The 23030-nt window shown below is 44.2% G+C and overlaps 1 protein-coding gene across 8 annotated transcripts in view; it reads right to left on the bottom strand.

The window, feature by feature from the left end:
- Positions 1 to 227: 227 nt before the first annotated feature.
- Positions 228 to 23030, bottom strand: part of Dab1 (DAB adaptor protein 1) — a 1137674-nt gene continuing 1114871 nt past the window's right edge. For 6 of the 8 annotated variants that reach the window (XM_042271518.2, XM_076564631.1, XM_076564630.1 and 3 more), the window contains 4 exons: positions 16252 to 16800; positions 12803 to 12930; positions 12355 to 12465; positions 228 to 3520 (listed from right to left, as the gene is read on the bottom strand). In XM_042271518.2, the coding sequence (XP_042127452.1) occupies positions 12370 to 12465; positions 12803 to 12930; positions 16252 to 16800 (773 nt within the window). In that variant the 3' untranslated portion in view covers positions 228 to 3520; positions 12355 to 12369. The remainder of the gene's footprint in view (positions 3521 to 12354; positions 12466 to 12802; positions 12931 to 16251; positions 16801 to 23030) is intronic. The other 2 variants (XM_076564629.1, XM_076564633.1) reach the window with 1 other exon arrangement.

Raw genomic sequence — 23030 nt, 5'->3', positions numbered from 1 at the left:
TAGCTTGTTTTCCAAACTATGTTAGTTTCCATGGACACAAATAAGCCAGAGCATCACACTGAGGCCTGACCGTGGACCATCAGTGAAGCTCGCTCTTCCCAGTTCAGAACCAGGGAAGCTGAGGTTGTTTTCTGGCGAGGTAGAAACTTAATGCCAGGAACCAGTTCTTTCTCTGACCCCTTGCCTGACTGGCAGCTGGACACTTGTGGAATAAAGCCAGGCTAAGCTGTTGTTCTCAAACATGTTTATTTGTAACCGTTTTACATGGCGTGTTACAGAAATTAATGGAAAATTTCTAAAAATTTTGCTGTTCTGTTGAATGCATTGTACATAAAGTTAAAAATAATGTGTCCATATATGTTAACAAACTGTCTGAGGTAAAGTTAAAGTAGGTCTAGAAACGTACTGCAACAGTCATTTTCTCTTTCTCATCTTTATTAAAAAAATATGTGTCAGAACGCAGAAATCGAAAGGAACCAAACCCACGGAGTAAACATTTTCTTAAAAGAAGGTGCCCGGTACATTACATGATGGGGTTTCTGTAGACGCTGGGATGAATACAAGTTATCAAAAAAGTCTTGCGGCATGTAAAGATCGAAGAGCTATGGGGAATGGGGACAGAATGACAGGTGGCGTTTCCCTGGTTTCAAAATTTAAAGTGACAAATTTAGTGCTAATAGAGGATGAGGAAGTGAGTTGTACACGTGAATCTTTCCATCGATCTAACCAGAACTGTGCAGACTCCCCACACTCTTTTGGTATTGGTACCTCAGCTTCTGTTTGGACATATTCCTGGGATAGGGGGACTGTGGTTCTGAACTCACCAAATGGTGCTTGGGGGAAAAAATCAGTATTCGGCCAATGAAAATATCAATGGTAGTTTAAAATCTCAGCTCTATCCTCTTCATTTTAATGTGTCAGCTGGGCCTCTTCCTTAAGTTCAGGTCCAGTTACATCTCTGTCATGCTCAATGAAGGATGACCATTGGCCAGGCTGTCACCACCTGCTACGAAAAGGATTGCAGATGGTAGACCTGAAACAGCAACGCCAGTCAGAGTTCACTTCACGTCATAGTGACCCAAAGAATGGGGACAAGGGTGACACTGATGGACGAACTCAGACAGCCATAGTGAGGGAGACGACAGCACCACTCAGATGGACTTGGCACCATTGCCACCGAAGCTGTTTCCTATGGCAACCACCTATCTTGCCAACACATCAGAGAAGCGGGACTGTTTTCAGGACAGTTCCCAGCCATTGTACCTTCCCATTTCTCCTTTGCCCAAGAGGGCCACCTTGTCATAGCATGGATACACATTTTGTGAGGAATCCTGTACCAACAGGTAGCAGCTTCAGAGGGCAGGGAATAACCCTTCTCGTTTCTCTAGTTCTTCGGACCTTCTACAGTAGGGCAGCATTAACTTATATTTTCTAATGGACATGTGGCTCATTTATCTACTTGGGAAAATTGAATTTCAGTGCCAAATGTCGGCTCTAACTAATAACAATTAGCTTGACATTGTACTGTGATTTTTGTGTGAGGAGTCACTTTAAAAACCATCTTCAAAACCATGTTAGTTCCTAGGAATAGGAAGAAGCCAAAGCATACAGGCCAATTTCAATCAATCACATCAAGGTAAACTTGGCTTTTCAAATTTTCAAACTAATTACTTCCAGATCCAATCACACGACTCTTGAGGGTTTCCCCCTTTCTGTTAAACCACTAAATCCAACATGTAACTGCATAGGAACATCAGGGAAACACACTTGACCTGCATAACGATTCTCTATAGGGTAAAAATATATAGATTCTTTATGAAAGTTGTGTGCTAGCCATATGAACTGAACACTAGACTTTGTCCCGTATGCGTAAAATCAGGAAGCGAATCCTTCTGTTTCACGTACAATCTGTCCAGTGACTGATGGGAGAGGAAGTGGGAGCGGAGAGGTGAGCAATTTCCCAAATCTCTGAAAGTCAAACTTTCCAATGTGAACCTCCTTTCTCTTCCCTTGGGCTTAGGTGAGGAATCTCCAGAGTGCTGGCTATGAAGCCCCGCCCCCTCCTGTTCACTAGCTGCTCATTGGCCCAAGACTCCTGCCTGTCTCTCTCTGAACTGTAGCTTAGTACCAGTCATCCCAGAAAAACATCTGGAGAGTGAGCCCCCACCCATCATGTTCGTTGCACCTTACACTCCACCTGCTACCTTCTCTACAGTGTCATGGCATTATTAAAAGCATCTTCATTGACATATTTACATCATGAGAACTCCTTAAAGCCATTTCCCTTAAATAGGTAAAGAGTCTAATGGTAAGGTTTTCCTTTTCAAGTTAGAAAATAAAAAAATCCCATTTGAATTTTCTGATGTACAAAAAGAGATAGAGATGAACCATTTGACCACAGAGTCAGTTTGTTACACTGAAGATGTATGTCACCATTACAAAGCTGGTTTCTAAGATCCAAAACCATATTAGCAGAATTGTACCAGAATTATTTGGCAAATGATTTTTCTTTGAAAATGGCGCATGGAGAAGACACTTGTCTGCATAGTATCACAGCAGCGAAGTATCAGAAAAATAAAGACATCATTTTATTGTACTCAAGAGTTCAGAGCTTCTTAGGGAACTGGATGCATTTTCCATCTTTCTCATCAATGGGATTTGATGTCCTTTGCTACCCCCAGAATGAAGGTTCCATCCAAAAGCTGTCTTTCTTCTTCAGGATGCAGGATAACTAAAGGGTTGTTTTGGCCACATTCTTGATTATAATGAATAACCAACCTCTCGTTTGCCTTGTGATTTCAAGTGAATTTACTCCATAAGAGGCTTTTCCCTCCCCCATTTATACTTCTTCACCCATTGCTAAAAAAAAGTCAAAAGCAATACAAAAATTTGTACACTCATTGATTCTCAACATGACAGAGAAAGGACAGGGGACACAGGATGGCAGACCAGGCCCTGTGGAGAGATGCCACGCACATCGCCACAGCCAGAAGGCATATGGATGATGACACTGTGGTCACAAAGGATCCCTTGCTTTGGCCTAAAATGAGTTAGTGCCAACCTTGGTGCAATCCTCTGATGCCTGCCACTCCGAATCTGCGGGCTCTACAGTGGTCAACAGGTAGCGAAATAAAAGCACAATAAGGTTTCATATCCGGGGGCATCTTAGACCCAGCTGAGAGAGCTCAAGGTGTTTGTTGGTTAAGTATCAGCTTGACTGGTGATCAATGTTGGGTTCTGTTCATTTTAAAAATACTTTTGTGGGGGTGTCTTGTTTTGCTGTTTTGTTTTGTTTTTTTTTGTGCTGCCATAGGTATTTCTATCGGTTGCCAAAAAACACTCTGTTCCCTCTTCAGACAGTTTCACTGGGTGATGGTGAGTTTCTCTGTGGGATGAGGTGAGAGTACAAGAGAGCCTGCTGCACTGCTGATTCCCATGCCAGTCTTGAAGCACCCACCAGGAGCTCGCATTGATGCTATTTCTTGGGTTTGTGGATCTGCGCATAGAGAGGCTCTGGCTCCTGTGGACAGAGGCACAACAGTCAGGCCTGCCTTGCTGACAGCAGGTTTTGTGAGACGGCTTTAGGAAGGAGTGCTTGGGAATAAAAACAGAAAGGTGACAGCTGATGATGAATGACCTTAGGTTATTTTTGCATTGTCTCATCATGGTGCTTAATCATTTTGGCAACAATTTTGGCACCCCTAAGAACAGATTCAGATTTGTGTGTGTGTGTGTGTGTGTGGTGTTGGTGTTGCTGTTTTTGTATATGTGCCCATGTGTCTGATGCATGTGTGCATGTAGTGGAGGCCCAGGGTCAACCTTGAGTTTCATTCTGTAGGCGCTATCCACCTTATTTTTGAGATGGGGATTTCATTGGCCTGAAACTCACCCAGAAGACCAGATTGGCTGACCCGGGAGCCTCAGCCCCACCTGTCTCTAGGTCCCAGCTCTGGGATGACAAGTGTGTGCCACCATGCTTGGGTTTTTACATGGGTGTTGGGGATCAAACTTATGTTTGTCTGGCACACTTTAAAGACTGAGCAATCTCCTCAGTTCCTAGAGGCAGGCCTATCCTTGGCTTTGAAACTTATTTCCTGTTGGGGTAATAGCATGGCGTAGTGGAGAGGAAGCTCACTGAGTTCTGTGTTGTGGGAAAGATACTTACACCTTCTGAGCCTCAGTTTCTCCAACCACACCATGGAAATAGTATTGTGTAATCCTACAAAAGGTCTTGAGAGAAGGAGAGATAACTCACAGAAAGTACCTAGCACAATACTTGGTAGTACTGGAGGAAAGGGGAGAAGAGGAAAGGGCAAGGGGAGACGAGACAGAAGTCCTCCTATCAGCAGGGCACTGAGAGTTGGTGACGCACCTTCAGGCCTTACCTTCATCTACCTAAAAGTCCTGTGAGCAGACTCCTCCTGTCCTCATTTTGGAGACAAAAGACTTCCATTCACAGGCAGAGATTAAGAGACTATGGAATGCTTAGCTCTAAATGGGACACCTACACCACAGCCCCTCCTCCTAAAGCTCATCAGGGATCATCTCAGAAGAGGGGGCCGAGAAATCTAAGGGCCAGAGGCGGTGGGAGGCTACAGTGAAGCAGTATTTTCAGGACACAACAGGCAGTTGCACATAGGAACTCACACTGGCTGTGGCAGCATACACAAGACTTGCGCAAGCTCAAGCCAGACAAAATACCAGTATGGAGCAGGGAGGTGGGCACCAAGTCTCACCCCCTGGCTGAGGGGCTATTAGCAAGGGATGGCTGCTAGGAGAGAAACAGTCAGTGTTCTTCAAGGATGCAGCCCCCAAGAGACTACCCAAGCTCCAGTCTATAGATGGTCCTATACCCAGGCACATACTGGCATTGCTGAGTGAACTCAGTGGTTTAAAAGAAAAAACCACACATGAAGTTGGCAAGAGGCAATGGGGGAGGGGCAGATGGGAAAGGAACTGGAGCAGAGCAAATGCGGGGGTCAGACTTGATCAAAACACATGTTTATGTGCAAAATTTTCAAAGAACAAGAACACTCAAAAAATTAAGCCGAGAGCGGTTGAATAGTCTCAAGGTCAGGGTGCTGCCTCTTCCATATGATGTATCACACTGTTTGTTCCCCGACCTTTCCCGGGAACGGCCTAGAAGACGAACAGTGTCTGACCCGCTGTTTTATAGATGAGGGATCTGCCACGCAGCGGAGTGCTTCTATGTTTCCCTAATGTCACATGAGTACTGAGTAATCGCGTCACAGTCGAACCCAGAACTTCACTACCGAGTCATGCATCGTCCTCCAGGACTGGCTAGAGATACACTCTCTTGGGAGAAGGAACTTTTTCTGCCCTTTTGGTCACCCTGCTCTGTAATATAGCAACATCCTTTGCACCCCACACCTCTGTGCTCCACCCATGGAATGTATCCTGCTGATGGAAACAGAGAGCTAAGTAAATGCAACCTGTTGAAATGCCCGACTACAGGAAGGGTCCCATCTTCCCCTGTCCCTATTGACCTGGTGAATGGGTGTGAGTATGACATGATTTCTAATATCTTCGATATTTTGATCTCCTTGTCTTCAGCACATTTCAATTTGGTTTTATATTTTCAAAGGTTGAATCTGTCAAAATCTGAGGCGGGATGATTAAAATCTTTTAAGCCCTAATCCATTTACTTCCAATATCTGAACTACTTCCAACATCTGCAGTTAGACTAGATAGAAACTTCTGGTGTGTGTGTGTGTGTGTGTGTGTGTGTGTGTGTGTGTGTGTGTGTGTGTGTGTGTGTGTATGTGTGTGTGTATGTGTGTGTGTATGTGTGTGTGAGTGTGTATGAATCTGTGAGTGTGTGTGTATGTGTGCGAGTGTGTGTGTGTGTGTGCGTGTGTGCATGTATATGTATGTTTTCTAGGGATGCAGTGCACTGAATAAATATGAATGGGACAGAAAATTCTTTAGGAACAGTAAGCAGCGAAGAAACCTTTTCCATCAACCAATTCACCTCAATGATTCTTGTGTGGACTTCCTCACTCACCCCATTCTTCTTTCTGGGTTCCCCGAGAAGTTGAGCTGCCTTGATCTCACCCTACAATTTGCTCTATTCCAATTTTGGAAACTAATTTATCCAACTGAGAACGACACCTAAAACCAGAGGAGACAGCAGGCTCAGACAGGGTAATTAATGCCGCGCTGCATTAACTTTCTGCAGTGGAGATAAATATGCACACAGCTCCTGCTTGCCGGAATCTAGCTTCAAATACGCATCACAACAGTGGCAACAACTGCAGTCAGCTCTCAATTATCCCCACTAATGAAGGGGAGCAGTGGTGTGGAAAACCCCAAGCAGCAGATGATCCCAAAGTCTGACACTGTGATGCATTATTCGTTTTGGCAATAGCTTCACTTTCCTTGTTACAGAATCGTAGACTGTAAGAGCTGGAGGGGAGCTCAGAAATCATTTGATCCAGAAATTTCTAGCCTGGCTCTGTCAAGGTCATGGAGACCTCATACTATTTTCAGTATTCCAGAAAGTCATTCTAAAGAAGTTTGCCATGATTTAGGGGTTCCGTCTTCTCGGTTAGCTGGGAACGAAGCTTGCCTGCAAAGGGTGAGCTGTTGGGAGACATTATTTGAGGCCTAGTTTTCCCAAGTTGTAGCTGAGTGAACTTGAACAAATTAAAGGATCCTAAGATGTTATAGCTGCATGAACCTGTGGCAACTGTTTTGCAGAGGAGACAACTGAAGGTCAGAGGTCAAGCTCTTTCTGGCTCACATCATGCATTCACTAAGTCAGAATGCTCCAGAAAGCCAGGTGCCTGATTCTGCTGGAGTTGCTCAGTTGCTTAGTCTGCACTGAGTACCAGTGTGGATTTCCATCCCAGCCTAGAATTTTAGCAAGTAGTCTTGAAATATATTTCAGTAGCAGTAGATGACAGGCCCCACAGCTGATCCTATTGAGTGATTCTAGAAACCTTGGGTGTGATCTCCATCACAGGCAAGCAAACTTCAGTCTACTAGTCAATTCTGGAAGCTGCCTGGTTTTGTTCACGGAACAGGACCCAGCCAACTCCATGTATTATCTCTTGCCTTTGCTTCTTTCTGCTCTCAAGCACAGAGAAACTAAGCTGGTCTATGAAGTCTGCACAGCATACATAATACAGTCTCCTGACCTCTGGTCTACATGGGCAACATATTCTTGCATCCACGACTCAAATGGCTGAAGATCATGTTGAAATCTTCATGCTTTCCCTGATTTTACCTTTGACCTCCAGAGGTAGGTCCAGCATTCTACTGTCTTCTCTACTTGATTATCTCTTGAGTACCTCAAGCATGCCTGGTCCCAATGTATACTTGTTTGCTTCCTGCTCAAGCATGCTACCCTGTGCTCTACAGAATAACAACTTGGTTCCTCAGCTCAGAATCTAGCTCATCTCCTCTTCTGCATCTCCCATGTCCCTCAGTCTTAGCTCTAGTCAACTTCATCTTTTAAATACCTCTTGGCATCCCAGCAGACACTGCCCTTAGGCAAACCCTGGTAATTTCTCTTACTTCAAATGTATTCCAGGTGGGGATATCAAAGAATATCACTCCATGAAGGTCTGAGGAAGTGAGACTGCTCACTTCAAGAGCTTAGGTTAGACTTGCTTCTAACTTGTACATCTACCAAACAGGCAGATTTGAATGAATGAACAAATACATTATTTCTAACGTTCTATTGTTCAGTTCCATTTTTAAAGGGGAATAATGCTCAGGTTGGTGGTGTGTGGCTGCAATCCTTGCACTTGGAGGCTGAGGCAAATGGACTATGAGGTTGGGGTCAATCTAAGCTACAAAGTTCAATAAAAAAATGGAAGAGTAATAATAATATCAAATAAACATATTTCACTTTGAGACTTTCTAAATTACCTTCCATGCATGTGTGTGGTCATGGGGATCTATGTAAATATGGGTCTGTGTGGGGGTCAGAGATCAATCTTGAGTGTTATTCTTTCTGAGCCATCTACCTTATTGTTTGAGACAGGGTCTCTCACCGGGACTCGGTTTTCAATGATTAGGCTAGTGTCTGGCCATTGAGCCCCAAGGACCTCTCTGTCCCCACCTCCTAGCACTGGGATTGCCAAGTGCATGCCCCCATGCCTGGCTTTATATGTGGGTATATTCTGGGGATCATGTCAAGCACTGTACCACTAAATGATCTCCCCAAATCCCAAAGCACTTTCATGCTCACATCATGTGATCCTTGGAAAGCCTGGGCAGGGCATCACTGTATGACTTGTGCTTCTCCATGTGAGGAGAGACATGCTTGCCTAAGGCCACTTGTTTTTCAGCTTCATTCTGATTCTGGCCCTCTGTTTTCTCTCTTTCATTTACTAAAAACAAACAACAACAACAAAACCCCCAAACATTCCCTTTCTTTCCCAAAGCATTTGAAGTTCATCTTTCTTTCTCCCTGAACACTAGGAATCTATCAGGCAATACTTTCTATGCCTTGGGTTCCCACTACGGGGATGAGTATTAAAAAAGTGACAGCGCCTTATTATTTATGGCAGCAGCTATTGTCACAAAGGGAGACAGACCAAACGACTCCCATTGTTACAGATGCTCCTTTGACTTGACACCTGGGAAAGACTGATAGGCAGTTTATTTACTTAGCCATTTAACCAAATAAATGTTTTCATTTTTCTTTCATCCCTTCAAAGGCTAACATTTCGCCCTTAAAACTGCTCCAGCAACACATCAGTGAAGTACAAATTACCTGCCATTCCCACACCAGCCATTATAATATTACTTTGGTTCCTTTTTTTTTTTTTTTTTTTTTGGCCCCTCTTGTCTCCGTCTTTCAAAGACACATGATTCCCCCAGATGGGAAAGTAAGGGGGAGAAAGTGAAGTAATTGAAGATATTTTCCTTTATTGTTAAAACAGAAACATTTGGTATTGGCCCTGAAGCTTCCACCTGTGGGGATTGAGTCTGTTTCCTCTTATTCTGGAGCGGTATGGCTTTAGTTTATCATCCTTGCTTACTCGGAACTGGGTGGCTATTTCTAATAAAAAAAACAGCTGGAGATAGTGGCTGCAAGCCTGATAAGGAGGATAGGGACTTTGCTTTCCAACCCGCATGACAGTAGAGGGGAAAAGAAAGCCACAGACACAACTATCTCTGCCTGGAATCCTTTTCACAGGGGTCTGCAAAAGCACCAAGAAATTACAGTCAGTAAATCTCAAGTTGCTTATGAGTAAAGGGGGTGGAGACAGAAAGGTCACATTTGGCTTGTGCTATTTTGACACTGGTGGAGGGACACAAAGACTCACACGGGTTTCCCCGTGCGTGGGTGCCATAGGGGACCTATCTGCAAGGTGGGCATTAACTCCACTCATTGTACAGCTTCTGATAGGGAACTGTAAAATGGCCAGGCTGAAGTTCCACTTCATCATAAAGTATAATCTATCTCTCCTCAGAGCTGAGAGGGTCTTAATGTGATTTCCATATGAACCCGAGATTGCTTTTTGGGGGGGAAGGGCAGGGAGAGGTGGCCTATGGGGCTCAAATAGAAGTTATTTTGATTATGGGACAAGGTTTGTCATAGGGATACTGGAAAGGCCTCACTTTCCTTTCTCTACTTTAATCTATTATGGGGCATACCAAAAATTATCAAAAAACAGAAAGTATCAAGCAAAGCCTCCTAGTTGTTGACTTTATTCAACATGGTGCTAAATGCATAAAACCTAAGAATATAGAGCACCAACAAATATTGAATTCATACCATGTTGATTATGGTGATAAAGGTGGTGATAAGGCTAAGAGTTGTGATGTTGATGGTTGTACTGAGGAGGGTGGTAATGTAGTAGTGTTGGAGGTGAAAAGAGTGGTCATAATGGTGGGATGATTGCAGTAATGGTAGTGGTGCTGATGCTGATATGTGTTGCTAGTTACATGGTGATGAATAAGGTAGCAGTAATGGTGGTAATGGTAATATCAGTGATGGTGGTGGTGATAGTGATGTTAATTGTAATGATGGTGGTGGTAGTAGTGACAGTGAGGATGGTGCAGGGGTGCTGGTGATGACAAGGGTGGCGGAGGTGGCAATACTGGTAGCTGTCATATATTCTATGTGCCAGACACTGTATTGAGAACTTTATGTACATCACCTCATGACTTCACCCACATGTCTTGTAAGATGGGCATGGCTTTCATCCCTATTTTTCAAATGAAGAGAGTGATCATGAATGCTGATCAAGATGATACAGACAAGAAGGATGAATTCAGGTTCTGAACTCTGACAATATTAATCCCCAAACCAGACTAAATTTTAGGCTGAATTTTCATGGTCTGACTTTATGCCACAGACTGGACTCAGGACATGTTAGTTAGTATCAAGGATAATATAACCCTCTACTAGCAAATGAAACATAATTAGAAATGAAAGAATGTCTCTTGTCCAAGATTTCCCACTTTTACGTGGCTAAGATTTGAACTCAAGTTCCAAATCGTGAGTTCTTGCCACAACACCCTGCGAGTTTACAACCCAGCTGTGGATCGAGGAGCCGGATGGAGTATCACATGTAGAATAAACCAATGCCTTGTGAAACAGTTCAGCTTGTGTAAGTGCCTCAAGCCAAACAAGCTCATGAAGATGAGCGCTCGAGATGTTGATCTGCCAATGGTGTAAGTCATGTTGGCTTTTCACAGGTACTTCAATTCTGGGATGCTCTTTGCTGCCATCACCTCTAGTTCATTTATCAAATTATCTAAAGCATGTCTGAACACATGAAGTACAACATACACAAGGGGTAGAAAACCTCCTTGGGATCACCTCAAGGAATCTTCGTATAATCCCTAACATTTCTCATTCCTAGAGCATTTTTGCCTTTAAGAGATCAATTCCCAGCGTGGTTGTGAAAGACTGACTTTTTAAATAGGTATTTGGGTTTTTTATAGTATGGTGTGTTATTACAAATACATATAGTGTACTAAAGTCTTTAGTCATAAACTCTATTAACAAAGTATACTTTCAAAACCCTGTATTATCTTTCAATAGCTGTCCGTAGGACCTATGTATGCACTATGAACGACTCTGACATGGCCATAGAACCCAGGTCTGAGCAGTGAAAGCTGTTTACCATTTTAGCTATGGTGACCATCACCATTAGCTATGATGATGCTATTCAGGACTAAAGGAATCTTCGAGTTTGGCCTAGCCATCCTCCATGTTTTCGGAAAACCAGGAAGATGTCTGAAAACGTGACACACTTGTCAAAGCTGGCCTTAGAAATCACATCTAAGTAACGAGGTATACTTCTGTCTCCTGAGAAGATTAGCGTCATCAGGTCCTTCTTTATTTTGATTCAATCAGAGGTATTGAAAGTTGAGCTCCGAAAACCACTTCTAGTAAATGGAAGGATGCCTCTCTCCAGTCAGCTGCTGCTGGAATCCGGAGTGGTTTGGCGGTAAACCACAAGCTGCAGCACAGGTGCAGAGGGCAGAGCCTCTGTGACGACAGCTACATGACCTTGGGCCTTGATTTCACTGACACCCTGGAACAGGATATAGAAACCTTCTTGGATAGGTGGGAAGAGCTACCGTGAGTGTACATCTTGATCAATCTTATTTCAAGCATGGCTTGCTTTTGTTGCGCAGTCTGCCTTCTCAGTGTGTTTGATTAGTGACCTCTTTAGATCTGTGGCATGTAGGCAAATGCAGTGACATTTTGCTTAAAGGAGTAAAGCGTCTAGAGCACCTCTCACTGAGAAATTATCGTGTGTGTGTGTGTGTGTGTGTGTGTGTGTGTGTGTGAGAGAGAGAGAGAGAGAGAGAGAGAGAGAGAGAGAGAGAGAGAGAGAGAGAGAGAGAAGCAGAGAGGGAGAGGCAGAGAGAGGGGGGGCAGATGATGTGCCCATCCCAGAGGGCCAATGTCTTTAGAAACTCAATCCACATCACGTAGTATTGACTGGATCTCATCCTAACACCGTCACCAACTCAGCATATGTAATTAAATAAATAATAAAACTATTTTCCACATTCCCTCCAACCCTACCTTTTGGTGTTATGTCAAAGGTCATTCATCCACATGAAAAAAGCAAAGTGCAAAATCGAAATGAGGCAAAGGGAGATTGTACAAACACTGGTAACCGGTGAGATGGCTCAGGCAAGGACTGAGGGTAGAAGTATTGGCACTATGGTAAAAGGCATGGAAAAGAGTACTAGCATTAGGAAGAAGCACAGACAAGGGGGATGGAATGGTCACTGTAATACAGCACAGGCAAGCAGACAAAGCACAAACACTGGGCTACGACATCAGCAGCAAACAGCAAGCAAGAGGGAAAACCTTGCAGGGGAAGGAGATTAAAAAGGACAGATACCTACCCAGACCTGCGCTATCTAGCTACCGTCTTGTGGACTTATATTATCACCACTGGGCTCACCACTGGGCTCCCCAAATGGATCACTGGTGGAGGACGCCTGTGATCCATCAGGCTAGAACACAAGAAGATAACACTTTTTTTTTTCTCTCTTCAACAACTGAAAATATAAGGCAACTAAGATTATATTCACGCGGCATACGCAACCAGTTAATTTAAAAGGAGGGCTGAAACTTCCGCCAGAGGATGCCACCTCCCAGATGCGAGAGCTCCTAATAACTTAATAAAAGGTCAGTGTTTCCGGCTGATGCATCTGAGCATACAAGAAAGTCCCTTTAGAGGCCGTTCGAATGTCAGCTCTGAGCTGGCGTTCTCCTTTATGTTGGCATCCTCATATACTATGGGGAAATTTTAATTTTAAAGAAAAGTAGGGCAATCAGTAGGTCACTTACAGCCTCTTGTTCTTCACTCTTGCTGGGACTTTCAAAGCCTTCTTCGAAGATGTCATCTGTGGTCGGATCGCTGGCGTGGGATGCTGATGATTTGGATGGCGAGCTCTGCCTAGGGGCTGGGGTTGGAGCTATGCCGAAAGAAGAAATACGGTAAATATAAATATAAGCCACAACCATTTCTACCCCACAGAGATACCTGGCGCCCCCTTGTAGTTGAGTCAAGTCTCCCCTCTCCCCATCTCAGGTCCAATCTATGCAACTGAATTCCTCCCATGTTTCTTCAGGAATGCCAGTCCCCGGACCCTACAGGACAGCGACTGAATCAGGAACTCTGAACAACTCCCATAATGCTTCTGAACCATGAGCAAGCTGTGAGCTGCTGCTCAAGGCTGACTTCCTTCTCTCTCTTTAATCAGAAGACACATTTTGTTCTTGAATGGCTTTTGTAGATCAGTTCACTGTTAGAAAATGTAGGGGCAACAGTCCGCAAATTGGGAAGCTCCTTTGAGATGGAGGGTACCTATGTTTTCCAGAAAACTGGACATTGCTAATGCCTTCACGGCTACTGCTAAGGCAGGCTTTGCATTCTTGCACACACTCAGGGGTTAACAAGCACAGGCTGGGTAGGGAGAGGGATAGTACGTGGCGGCAAGCTGGCTGTGGAGAATATACACCTTCCTATGTCTTCCTCCTCTTGTTTGTGCCAGAGGTTTCTACCACAGATGACATTGGAAGCTTTTCTTTTAACTTAGCATAGAAAACTCTGGTCGCTGGCATAGTCCCCAGGTACGGACTGACTGAATAGGTGAGTAGCAATGGCGTCGATAAGCGCTCCCTGTCACACTGTTCCAGAGCTTAGCAAAAATCTGGTATTTTATCAGAGAGCGAATGATTGCGAAAGTTAGCGTTGATCTTTTAGCCCATGGGCACTATTTCCAGCTCTTTCTCATTCACACTGTGCCAATGAGGCTAACACTGACCAAGCTCTTTCCCTTCATTATGTTCCCGATACAACTACATGCAGTACTGTACACTTCCTCTAGGTGTTCGGTGCCAGGGCCCAGAGGGGCATAGGCAAGCACTCACGGTTACACCGGCATGGGTGTGAGCTATGGGATGACACAGGTGTATCTAATAGTATTCAGTTTTTTTCTATTTGAAGTGTTTTTGTTTTTATGTTTTGTTTTTGAACAACTGACCTCTTGCTCACATCTTGAAGGGATGCTGACTTACTTATTTTCTTTAAGCTAAAACATTATATGTATCTTGTTTTGTGACTTGGTTTCAGAACAAACTAGCTACCGTAGGTTTAATGCTGTATAAATGCCTGGCTGAGTGGGTGATATTAGCTTAAATGGGTTCTGAATTGTGTTTGAAGTGGCTTATTGCTTACAAAAGGCAGAGAATCCAGGCTGAGCCACCAGTCCAAACAGTAGATTGCTCACAGTTCCCCAGTAGAACCAATGGGAACACACAGCTAGAGTTTATTTGCATAAGCTCCTCAGTTGTCACAAGACTTTACAGAGCACTGCAGTATTTTACGGCCATGCTTTCTCAAGGTAGGCAGTCATTTCCACAGGACACTGGAAAGGTCCGGAGCTATTATAGGCTGTCATGAGTGGAAGAAAAGGATGAAGATGCTGTCTGCATCTGGAGGTAGAAGAGTGCTGCTAAGTAAGTACCATACACTACACGTGGGCGCCTCCTGCAACCGAATCATCCCTCCTCAAATGTCAACAGTGCTACATTTCCAAAACCTTGCTCTCAAACACAGTTATGGTGAAATGGCCTTTTGGGCGGCTCATTTCATCCACTACAACCTTTCCTAACATCTGTATGTGCCAGGAACCCCGCTAGCATTCTGAGAAGTGTGGGGATGGTGGCAAGACAGTCCCTGTCCTCAAAGAACTTCCTTGTTTGTAGGCAGCCCATGGTTCATTGAAAAATGAGATGTGTGCTTTTAAAAGGCTCTTGTTCATTTATGCATGACTGTTATTTCTTTAGCATTTCATTTTTTATTCATTATTCATCATCGAAACCCCATGGATTAGAATTAATAGAAATGCCTTGGCTACGTAGCACCCATGGCCTGGGTGCAAGGCCTTCATTTTCAGAACAGCATTCTGAACCCGGCTGAATGACACGATCTAATTGTATTCACATTAGATTTTTTTTTTTTTGACAATTCATGGTATTGGCCATCCAGTGATCCGTATCACTGGTGACAGTAATGAAAACGCCAAAGTCATTGTACCATGAGCCTTTTCTCTCCCCTTATCAATTGTCAAGGCAGAGGCTGAGTCACTGGAACAATTTTTCCGATTGTGTCTGACAAGCACACGCGTGCTCAAGTGTGTCTGGATTCTGACTCAACAACAGGCTTTCTACTTTTGGTGTTTGCAACGGGAAAGATGAGTGAAAGCAGAATCCCCAGATGCTAAGGCCAGAAGGGAGCTGCTGCTCCCACACGGGGTCCAGAGACTCAGAGCAATGACTTGCTTTGTCTTAAACTCAGTTTGTCAGGATGGAGCCAGCACTAGAAACCTGGCCCAGGAGCCTGCAAAAGTCCCCTGACCAAGACCACAACGACGACAAAGATCCTTTCATGTTGTGATGCCTTTAAATAATGGGCTTTAGAGAGAATTAAGAACCACGAGGCCCGTGCAGGTAAAACTATTACTCCAAAGCACACAGTCTGTAGGAATAAAGAGGCCTCCATGTTCCCAGCCAGGGCATTCTCATCTCGTTCTACTCAGTGTCAATCATCAGGCCCTGATATGCTCATGGTTACAAACTCTGCTTTACATTTCCCCTGATCTTAATAACTTCTTTTCTAATTAGTAAGCGTTGTTTCTAAATTAAATTAAATTTTATTGTTTTGTGTCTGTGCACGGAGGTCAGAAAATAACTTTTGGGAATCAGTTCTCTCCTTCCACCATGAGTTCTGGAGATTGAACTCAGGTCTTCTGGCTTAGTATCAAGCACCCTCACCTTCTGAGATCTTTCTGGCCCCTTGTTTCTACTTTTAAAAAATTACATTTATTTTCATTTTAATAAGCCATGCTAAAATTTGTATGCCATAGGCTAACACATACATGAATCGCAAATGAGCATATTAACAAGGCCATAAGAAGCATCAGTGATGTTGTGGACTAATAACACATCTGTGTCGCTGCTTTGTGTACTACTGTTTGTGAACCTTACTGCTTATCTGTCACACAGATCTAGGACAACCTGCTAACAATGTTATGTAAAAAGAGCACTAGAGAATGGAGCGGGCGTGTGTGCTATAACTGGTAGCCGAGTTGGTCGCTATGGGGACTGTTATCAGTAGTACCAACAAGCCTGAGATGCAAGTGAGATAGATTCTGACCCCAGTAGCTAGCTTAGTGAGCAGGAAAAAGGCATGATACTCAACAGGTTTTCGAACCCAGTGATTGGACACTCACGTGAGTTGGTGGATGGCGTGGTGGAAGTCACAGGTGTCAGATTCAATTGGGAGATGTCAAAGTCATCACAGTCGTCTGTATCTTGTGCCACCCCGACTTTGTTGAAGTAACTGGAGAAGGCCTCTGAGGTACAGGTCAGGGAGGGCTGGTCAGGCTTACGGGAGGGCACGGGTGGAGGCTGGACCATCTGGAAATCCTTAAACATTTCCTTCCCCATTTTCTGCCTGGGCTTGTCACTCTGTGGACTTGACCTGGCAGAGTCATTCGTGCCTGGGACGGTTGCAAGGGGGGTGAGGGGACCTTGGAACATGGCAGCTGGTAAAGGCATAACAGTTTGTGTGGGCATGAAGGCGGCTGGCGGGAACTGCCCGGCCACAGTTGGCCAGGGTTGCTGGGTGGCAGGAAAGAGACCTGGCTGGCCCCATGCGATGGGCTGAGCTCCTGGCATCACCTGAGCAACGGGCGGCTGAGCACCCATGGCGATCTGCTGTTGAACGAGGGGCTGCTGGCCCCAGAAGGATGGGAGAACGGCACCCATAGCGACATAACCTGGAATGGGAGACAGGAGGGTCAGGCATCCTGGAGAGGAAAAGTCTGTGGATCTGAGTGAGTGACAGAAATGCACCACCCATTTACAGCGAGGAAGTGGGGATCTGGCTTTTCACCTCAGCCTCTGGAGTTCTAACATTCAGAGTTCCACTTTGCATGCTGCCTGCCGACTGAGAAACTTAGTGAAAGCTAGGTCTCAGATAGCTTCAGCAGTTGAGACTGTTCTCGGCTGATCAAGCAGAGGCAAAGTGAAATCACAGACAAGGCTGCCTTCCACTGAGACACCCCAGCTCCTGAACTATGAGATTCGGGAAAGTAAAGCAATGGTAAGAATGTTATTATTCCCCAACTCAAGCTGTGTGTCACTCCCTTTGTTTACGACCTTTCCCAAGACAGGTTCGCCTGGCCTGCCCCCTCCAGAAGGTAGACCCCTGAGGTCAGGAGGCTTATGTCGTTCTCATATGGTTGCCCTGAGTCCTAGCCTCTGTAGACCTTCACTCTGTGTCAGGGACAGTCATCCACACCTTGAATACAGAATTGCATTAGCCTTCAGCTCACCCTGCTGAAACAGAAGATAATGTATGCCCACCTTATAGACAGGGATCTGAAGCACTATTTTACTTCCTCACAAAATTCCTGCATGTTAGATACTGTTATGTCCATTTAGGGATGAGGAAAACTGATGGCCAGAGAGGAAAGGTGATTTGCTTAGGGTCACACAGCTTGCACAAGGTAGGATGAGGATCCAAACTGAGCTGAGTCCATCTGTAGTCAGTATTCTCTTTCTTGTGTTACATGCTCATATCCAATGGCCAAAACCTATTTCAGGTCTTTCACCATCACTGGGCTTAGACTACCATGGAATGTGTCAGCACACTCTGGATCATGCTTTCAGTGGTCCTCATGCTTCTCAGGGGGCACAGTGGCCATTTACAAGGACACCTAAGCCTAAGAGACAAGTGGCCATTCAGTCATGGCAGAGGGTAGAGAAGCTAGACTTGCCCAAAGAAGCTTTTTAATGGCTGCCAGAATGAAGCTATAGGTACAGTACAGTGAGATCAGAACAAAAAGGGAGCAGACTCAGGGTATCCTAGCAACGTCTAAAGAGATGATGGACAGGTGCTGTGGCAATGATAACATCATTGTTCATATCAGTAACTCTGGTGAGCCCACAGTGATTGCATACAGACAACCTTGTTCTAGTCTCAGATTCAACTGTCCCTCAACAGACTGATTCAGGGTCAAGTCAACAATCAAAGTCTGGTCACTTCTACACCTCCCTGCCATGCTGCCCCAGGAGGAAGCTTTAGACAGGGCACAAGGACTTGCTGCTGAATCTAACCAGTGTTAAAGGCTTTTAAACAATAAAACGGACATCCTACCAGACAAGTCCAATTGTGCTGGGCATGAGGGATACTGTTCAAACTTCAGATTTGTTCACACTGCTTCACCTGTTACCTACTCATGCAGTGACATGACCTACCAACACACTAAGTGACAACTGGGCTGCTTGGTTCTGATGTACTTTGACATAACTAAATTATTCTTAGAGGGACTGCCGCCCCCAATAGTAAAGAGGAAATTTGTGGGATGTTTTAGTTGTTATGGTAACTACAGGGAAGCCTGGGGTCTCATGGTATTTAAGGGGCCACCAGCATTTACAGCAGACATAATTTGTGAGACCAGTGCACAGAATAAACGATTCCACCTCCTGTTTATGAATGGGTGAGCCTGGGTGGACTGAATGGCTCAGGATTTTAGTTTCTTTGCATAGAGTCAACACCTATGAATCCCGACAAATGTAACAAGTGTGCACACTCAAAGAAAAATATATTTCATTTCATTTGGAACATTCAAGAGTTTTTTTGGAAAATGGTCATAGACAGAAACATTCCTCAGTCTATATTTTCAGCTGTAGCATTTATTGGTGACTCTATTATCAGGTAAGATCATCTTATTACTCATCATGTCCTGTAGTACGGTCATGCCTAAGTATTTCTAAATTGAAATGCATCCTTTATTATAAATCACTTTTCATTTCAATTCCATGCTATCAGTAGACATTACACTGATTAAAAATGGTGTCAGAACATTATGTTATTATCGATGAGTTTCCAAACTGCAGATATTTGCTATAAAAAGAATGATCTAAGCTTCAGAAGTGGTGACTTATCCATGGATCTTTCAATGACCCTGGTGACTCTATTGCCGATTTTGTCGAGAGAGTAGAAACTGAAGCTTTCTACCCAGCCATGCCACTATTCTCCTTCCCAATGCTCTTCTAAAATGCAAATGCATCTGTTCTTTGATGATGGGGTTGTAAACTCCAAATTCTGCAGGGCCTAACCTACTGAACAGCTTAGCTGAGCAGCCCAGTACATTGTAGAGTGACCTTTTTTTCCCCCCTGATTGCATGGCTGACTGGGAGCCATAGCTCCCTGTGGCTGCCCCGCATCCACAGAGTACTGTACCACATATTGTTACCCCGGGGAAAGATCAACATTCACAGTGTGGTTTCTACTGAATGCATATAGCCATCACACAAACACAAAGAAAAAAAAATCCTAAGGAGAAGCATTCTGAGTCATGAGTTAGGGGTCTGTGTGGCACTTCACTGTTTTGAGCATAAGGCTCAGCTAAGGCTTGGCTCATGAGCACCGGCTGGTGTATGGATCAAGAGGAGGGGCATCTCCACCATATTTTTCTAAGAGTGCAATGTAAGATCCACAAGTACTGTGATCTCTGATAACTCTACTGCTGGTGGCAGCCCCCTGCCCCATATTTTCTTTCTTTTTTTCCCCCACAGGGAGCTAACAGATGGGCTAGGCACAATTTTTGGGAGAGAGCTATTAGCATGTCTCTCTGGCTTCAAGCCATCTGCTCCAGACCAAAGTATAATATTCAGAAGAGAAAAAGGCAGCATTGGGTAATTGGTACCATGTTGGGGGAATTTACAGATCTTATTCAATTTTCCTGGTTAGGGGAGGGGCGCTGTGTAGCCTGAGTTCTCCCCAAGCCTGGGAGCTACCGCTTTCTAGCCACAGGCCTTATGCATGCCTGAAGGGGATCCTCAGCACCAGGATTAAGGCAGCACTGGTCTCAGGGAGCAGCTTCATGGCAGCCGCTGCAGCCACCTAACAACTTGTTAGCTGCAGACTTGCTAATGTGTGCAGCAGTGGAAAAGGATGAGGTGCCAAGGCACAGCTGTTTGTGTCAAAAAGTTCCGGGTAAAACAAACCTCTTCGCTGCTGGCTAACTGCATCCCCACCTTGCAGTTGGTGGTTTATTTTTTTTTTTTTTAAGTGTTAAAAATTGCAATTTATAACAAGATGCCAGCTTTGGAGACACTCCTACCCATGACTGAGAAAAGGAAAACAAAACCAGACTAAACTATAAGGAACGCATTGAAAACAAAGGGTCTCTGTATTTGTAGAGAGCTTGTACGGTACCTCCTAGCCACATTGCCTCATTTGACTCATATATTCATCCAAAAATATCCACACTGGATGCCTGGCTCTGATTCATTCTCTAGAGATACAGAAGAGAACAAAACAACAGCATCCCCCCCCCCCCCAATGAGCCTTTCTGGTAGGGAGCAGATCCTTGTAGTAAGCCTCTCGGGTAGCTATTACCACTATCTGTTTAATCTATATGCATAAAATTCTACTTCCATGAGGGCACGGCTTGTACCACCACTTGGATGAGCAGTAAAGAATGGGCCCCTGATAAGAAGCACATGCCATCCACGGAGCTCTTCCTTAGAGCACATTTCTGGGCAACGTTACAAAGGAGAGACACCAATCAAAGGCTCTCAGCACAGCTCTGGGAGGTCAAATCACCACCCCTCATTTTACAGGTAAGGGCCCAGGCTCAGCAGAGAATGGGCAGGGTCAGCTGCAGCCAGTGGGTGTCAGAGCCGACATCCTCCAGTCCACCCAGGCTACCTCTGCCATGAGCAGCCAAAAGACTAATGGCCTAAACTTTACTATATGCATTAAAAGAATTCCAAGAAGATAAAAAACAAAGACAAAGATAGGGTAGGACAGGGCATATGTCCTTTGACTTTCATAACCAGAGCTATGTTAATAAAATAATAACAGCCTTTCCCACACTGAGTACCTACAATGCACCAGCATTTCCCAAGGTACTTAATGATCTCATTTAGTTCTCATGGTATTGACACAAGGTATTGTTTTTCAATCCAGGTATGAAGATACAATTTTGCCTCTGACAGATTATCTGTCCAAACATCTAAAGCCAGGATCCAAGCCTGGCCAGGAGATTTGGAAGCCAGCTAGCCAGCAGCCAGCTAGCCTTTGTGGGACTGGTCCACTTCTGGACCTTGTCTTCCTATAGCTGGCTAGATAGATAACTTGTGCCAGGGAGACGGAGGTACAACAGCTGGGTGACATTTTAACATCAGTTCAAGCTGTAAAAGCTCAGCCTGAGGATGACCTCAAGTATAGTTTATGTAAAGACAGAAAGCAAAAATACACTAATGCAAATTAATTTTAGACGTATGCTCTGAAAGCTGATCAGATTTTTCAATAATCCAAAGAGATAGCATCACAAAGACAGATATCCGGACACATAGCCGGTTAAGTAACAAGAGACTACACTCTTCAAGCTGGCCTGGGACAAAGCAGAGTGGTCCTTTGTCTAACCAAGGTCTCCAGGGCATCTGTAATCAAATATGAGTGCAGAGGGAGACATGAAATGACACCTGGTGACATCTTGTCCTTTAAAGAGAGGAGGATGGACGTAGGAGGGGGTCAAACTTCCTCCCCTTGCCTGGAACACCCTTAACCAAGAAGCCTGTCTGCTTCCTTGGCCCTTCACCCTCTTGATGTTGCCCTACTTAAGACAGCCTCCTGACCATACCCTCTTTGGCCAGAACTCTGGTGTCCAGTCTCTGCTCCAGGCATCTTTTCATCCCATAACTCGCACATTCTAAAGTATTGCACAACTGATTTATACTATGGCTTATGACTCCAGCTAGAGGGAAGGCCTCTATGTTCACCAGCGTACCTCAAGCACCTGGAACAGAAGCTGGCATATAGTGGGCATTCAGTGAATACTTGTAGAGTAAGCATGTCCAACGATTAGGAAGTATGGGGTCTAGCATTGTTATCATTGATCTTTATTGACAAAGCAATATGACAATAAGGCTCAAGCGCAGGAGCATTCCTGATGGACATTTTTATTCATGTTTAAAATGACACATTCTATTTTACTGTTCTCAAGATTTTAATGTCCATTTTGTACTCAGAAAATAAGTCATCATCACTATCCCATCTCAGAGATGACTAAAAGATTCACAAGGGGAGCTTGGAAATGAATACATTTCTAGGTTGCCTATAGATAAGTCAAGGCCAGTCACTACCAACTTTATTGCTTCTAAAACTGATGGTTCTTAACTCAAGAGGAGGAGCTGTATTCCAGAACAGGCTATGAATTTTTAATTTATATACAATAACAGCAAGGTTTATATTTAGTAGCGAGAACTTGCTCCTAACACTATATAATTAAAATTAATTATTTACATAAAAAAGCACAAGCAGATTTGTATTCTAAAATATTCAGGCTCTCATTTGCTGTTTACAAGAATGAAGCCAGGAGAGAAATACTGAGCCTGCAACTCAGGGAACCTAGGTGGAGGGAAAGGCAATACTCCTCTAGGCGCCCAGATAGTTAAATGAACTAAACTCACCTATCAGTGGCTCTTTCCAAGTGGAATGGCCTGGCTACCTGGAGCGGCAGATATCATGGGCACAAAGTATAACTCCTGGGATGCCAGCCACTTGTAACTTACCTGCAGCATGGTGACCATAGGTATTTTTACCCTGTTGTAATATAGTCTACATATTTTAAAGGATACTCAGAAAATAAAAAGATACTTTCTAAATCTCTAAATATTACATTCTCATCTCAATACACTGCTAGCAGTTTACTGTTGTCCTACACCGCTGCCCATGTGGGTGGGGAACCTCTCTTTCCTCGAGCCCAGCAGGGATTTAAGAGGTCTGCTTCTTCTCTCCTGCACATCATCTTCCCTGATGCTGGCTGAAGTGATTAGGAGGAAATGGACCTGTAGTGATTTGCATGTCTGTGTGCATGATACCATGTTTCTCAAACGATCCCAAGTCTGGAACTTTCTTTCTTTCCTTCTTTCTTTCCTTCTTTCTTTCTTTCTTTCTTTCTTTCTTTCTTTTTCTTTCTTTCTTTCTTTC

The sequence above is a fragment of the Peromyscus maniculatus genome, chromosome 2 (assembly GCF_049852395.1).
Source record: "Peromyscus maniculatus bairdii isolate BWxNUB_F1_BW_parent chromosome 2, HU_Pman_BW_mat_3.1, whole genome shotgun sequence".
In the NCBI taxonomy this organism is placed as follows: domain Eukaryota; kingdom Metazoa; phylum Chordata; class Mammalia; order Rodentia; family Cricetidae; genus Peromyscus; species Peromyscus maniculatus.
Note: the sequence above shows the minus strand (reverse complement) of the source record. Positions and strands in the feature narration are given on the sequence as shown.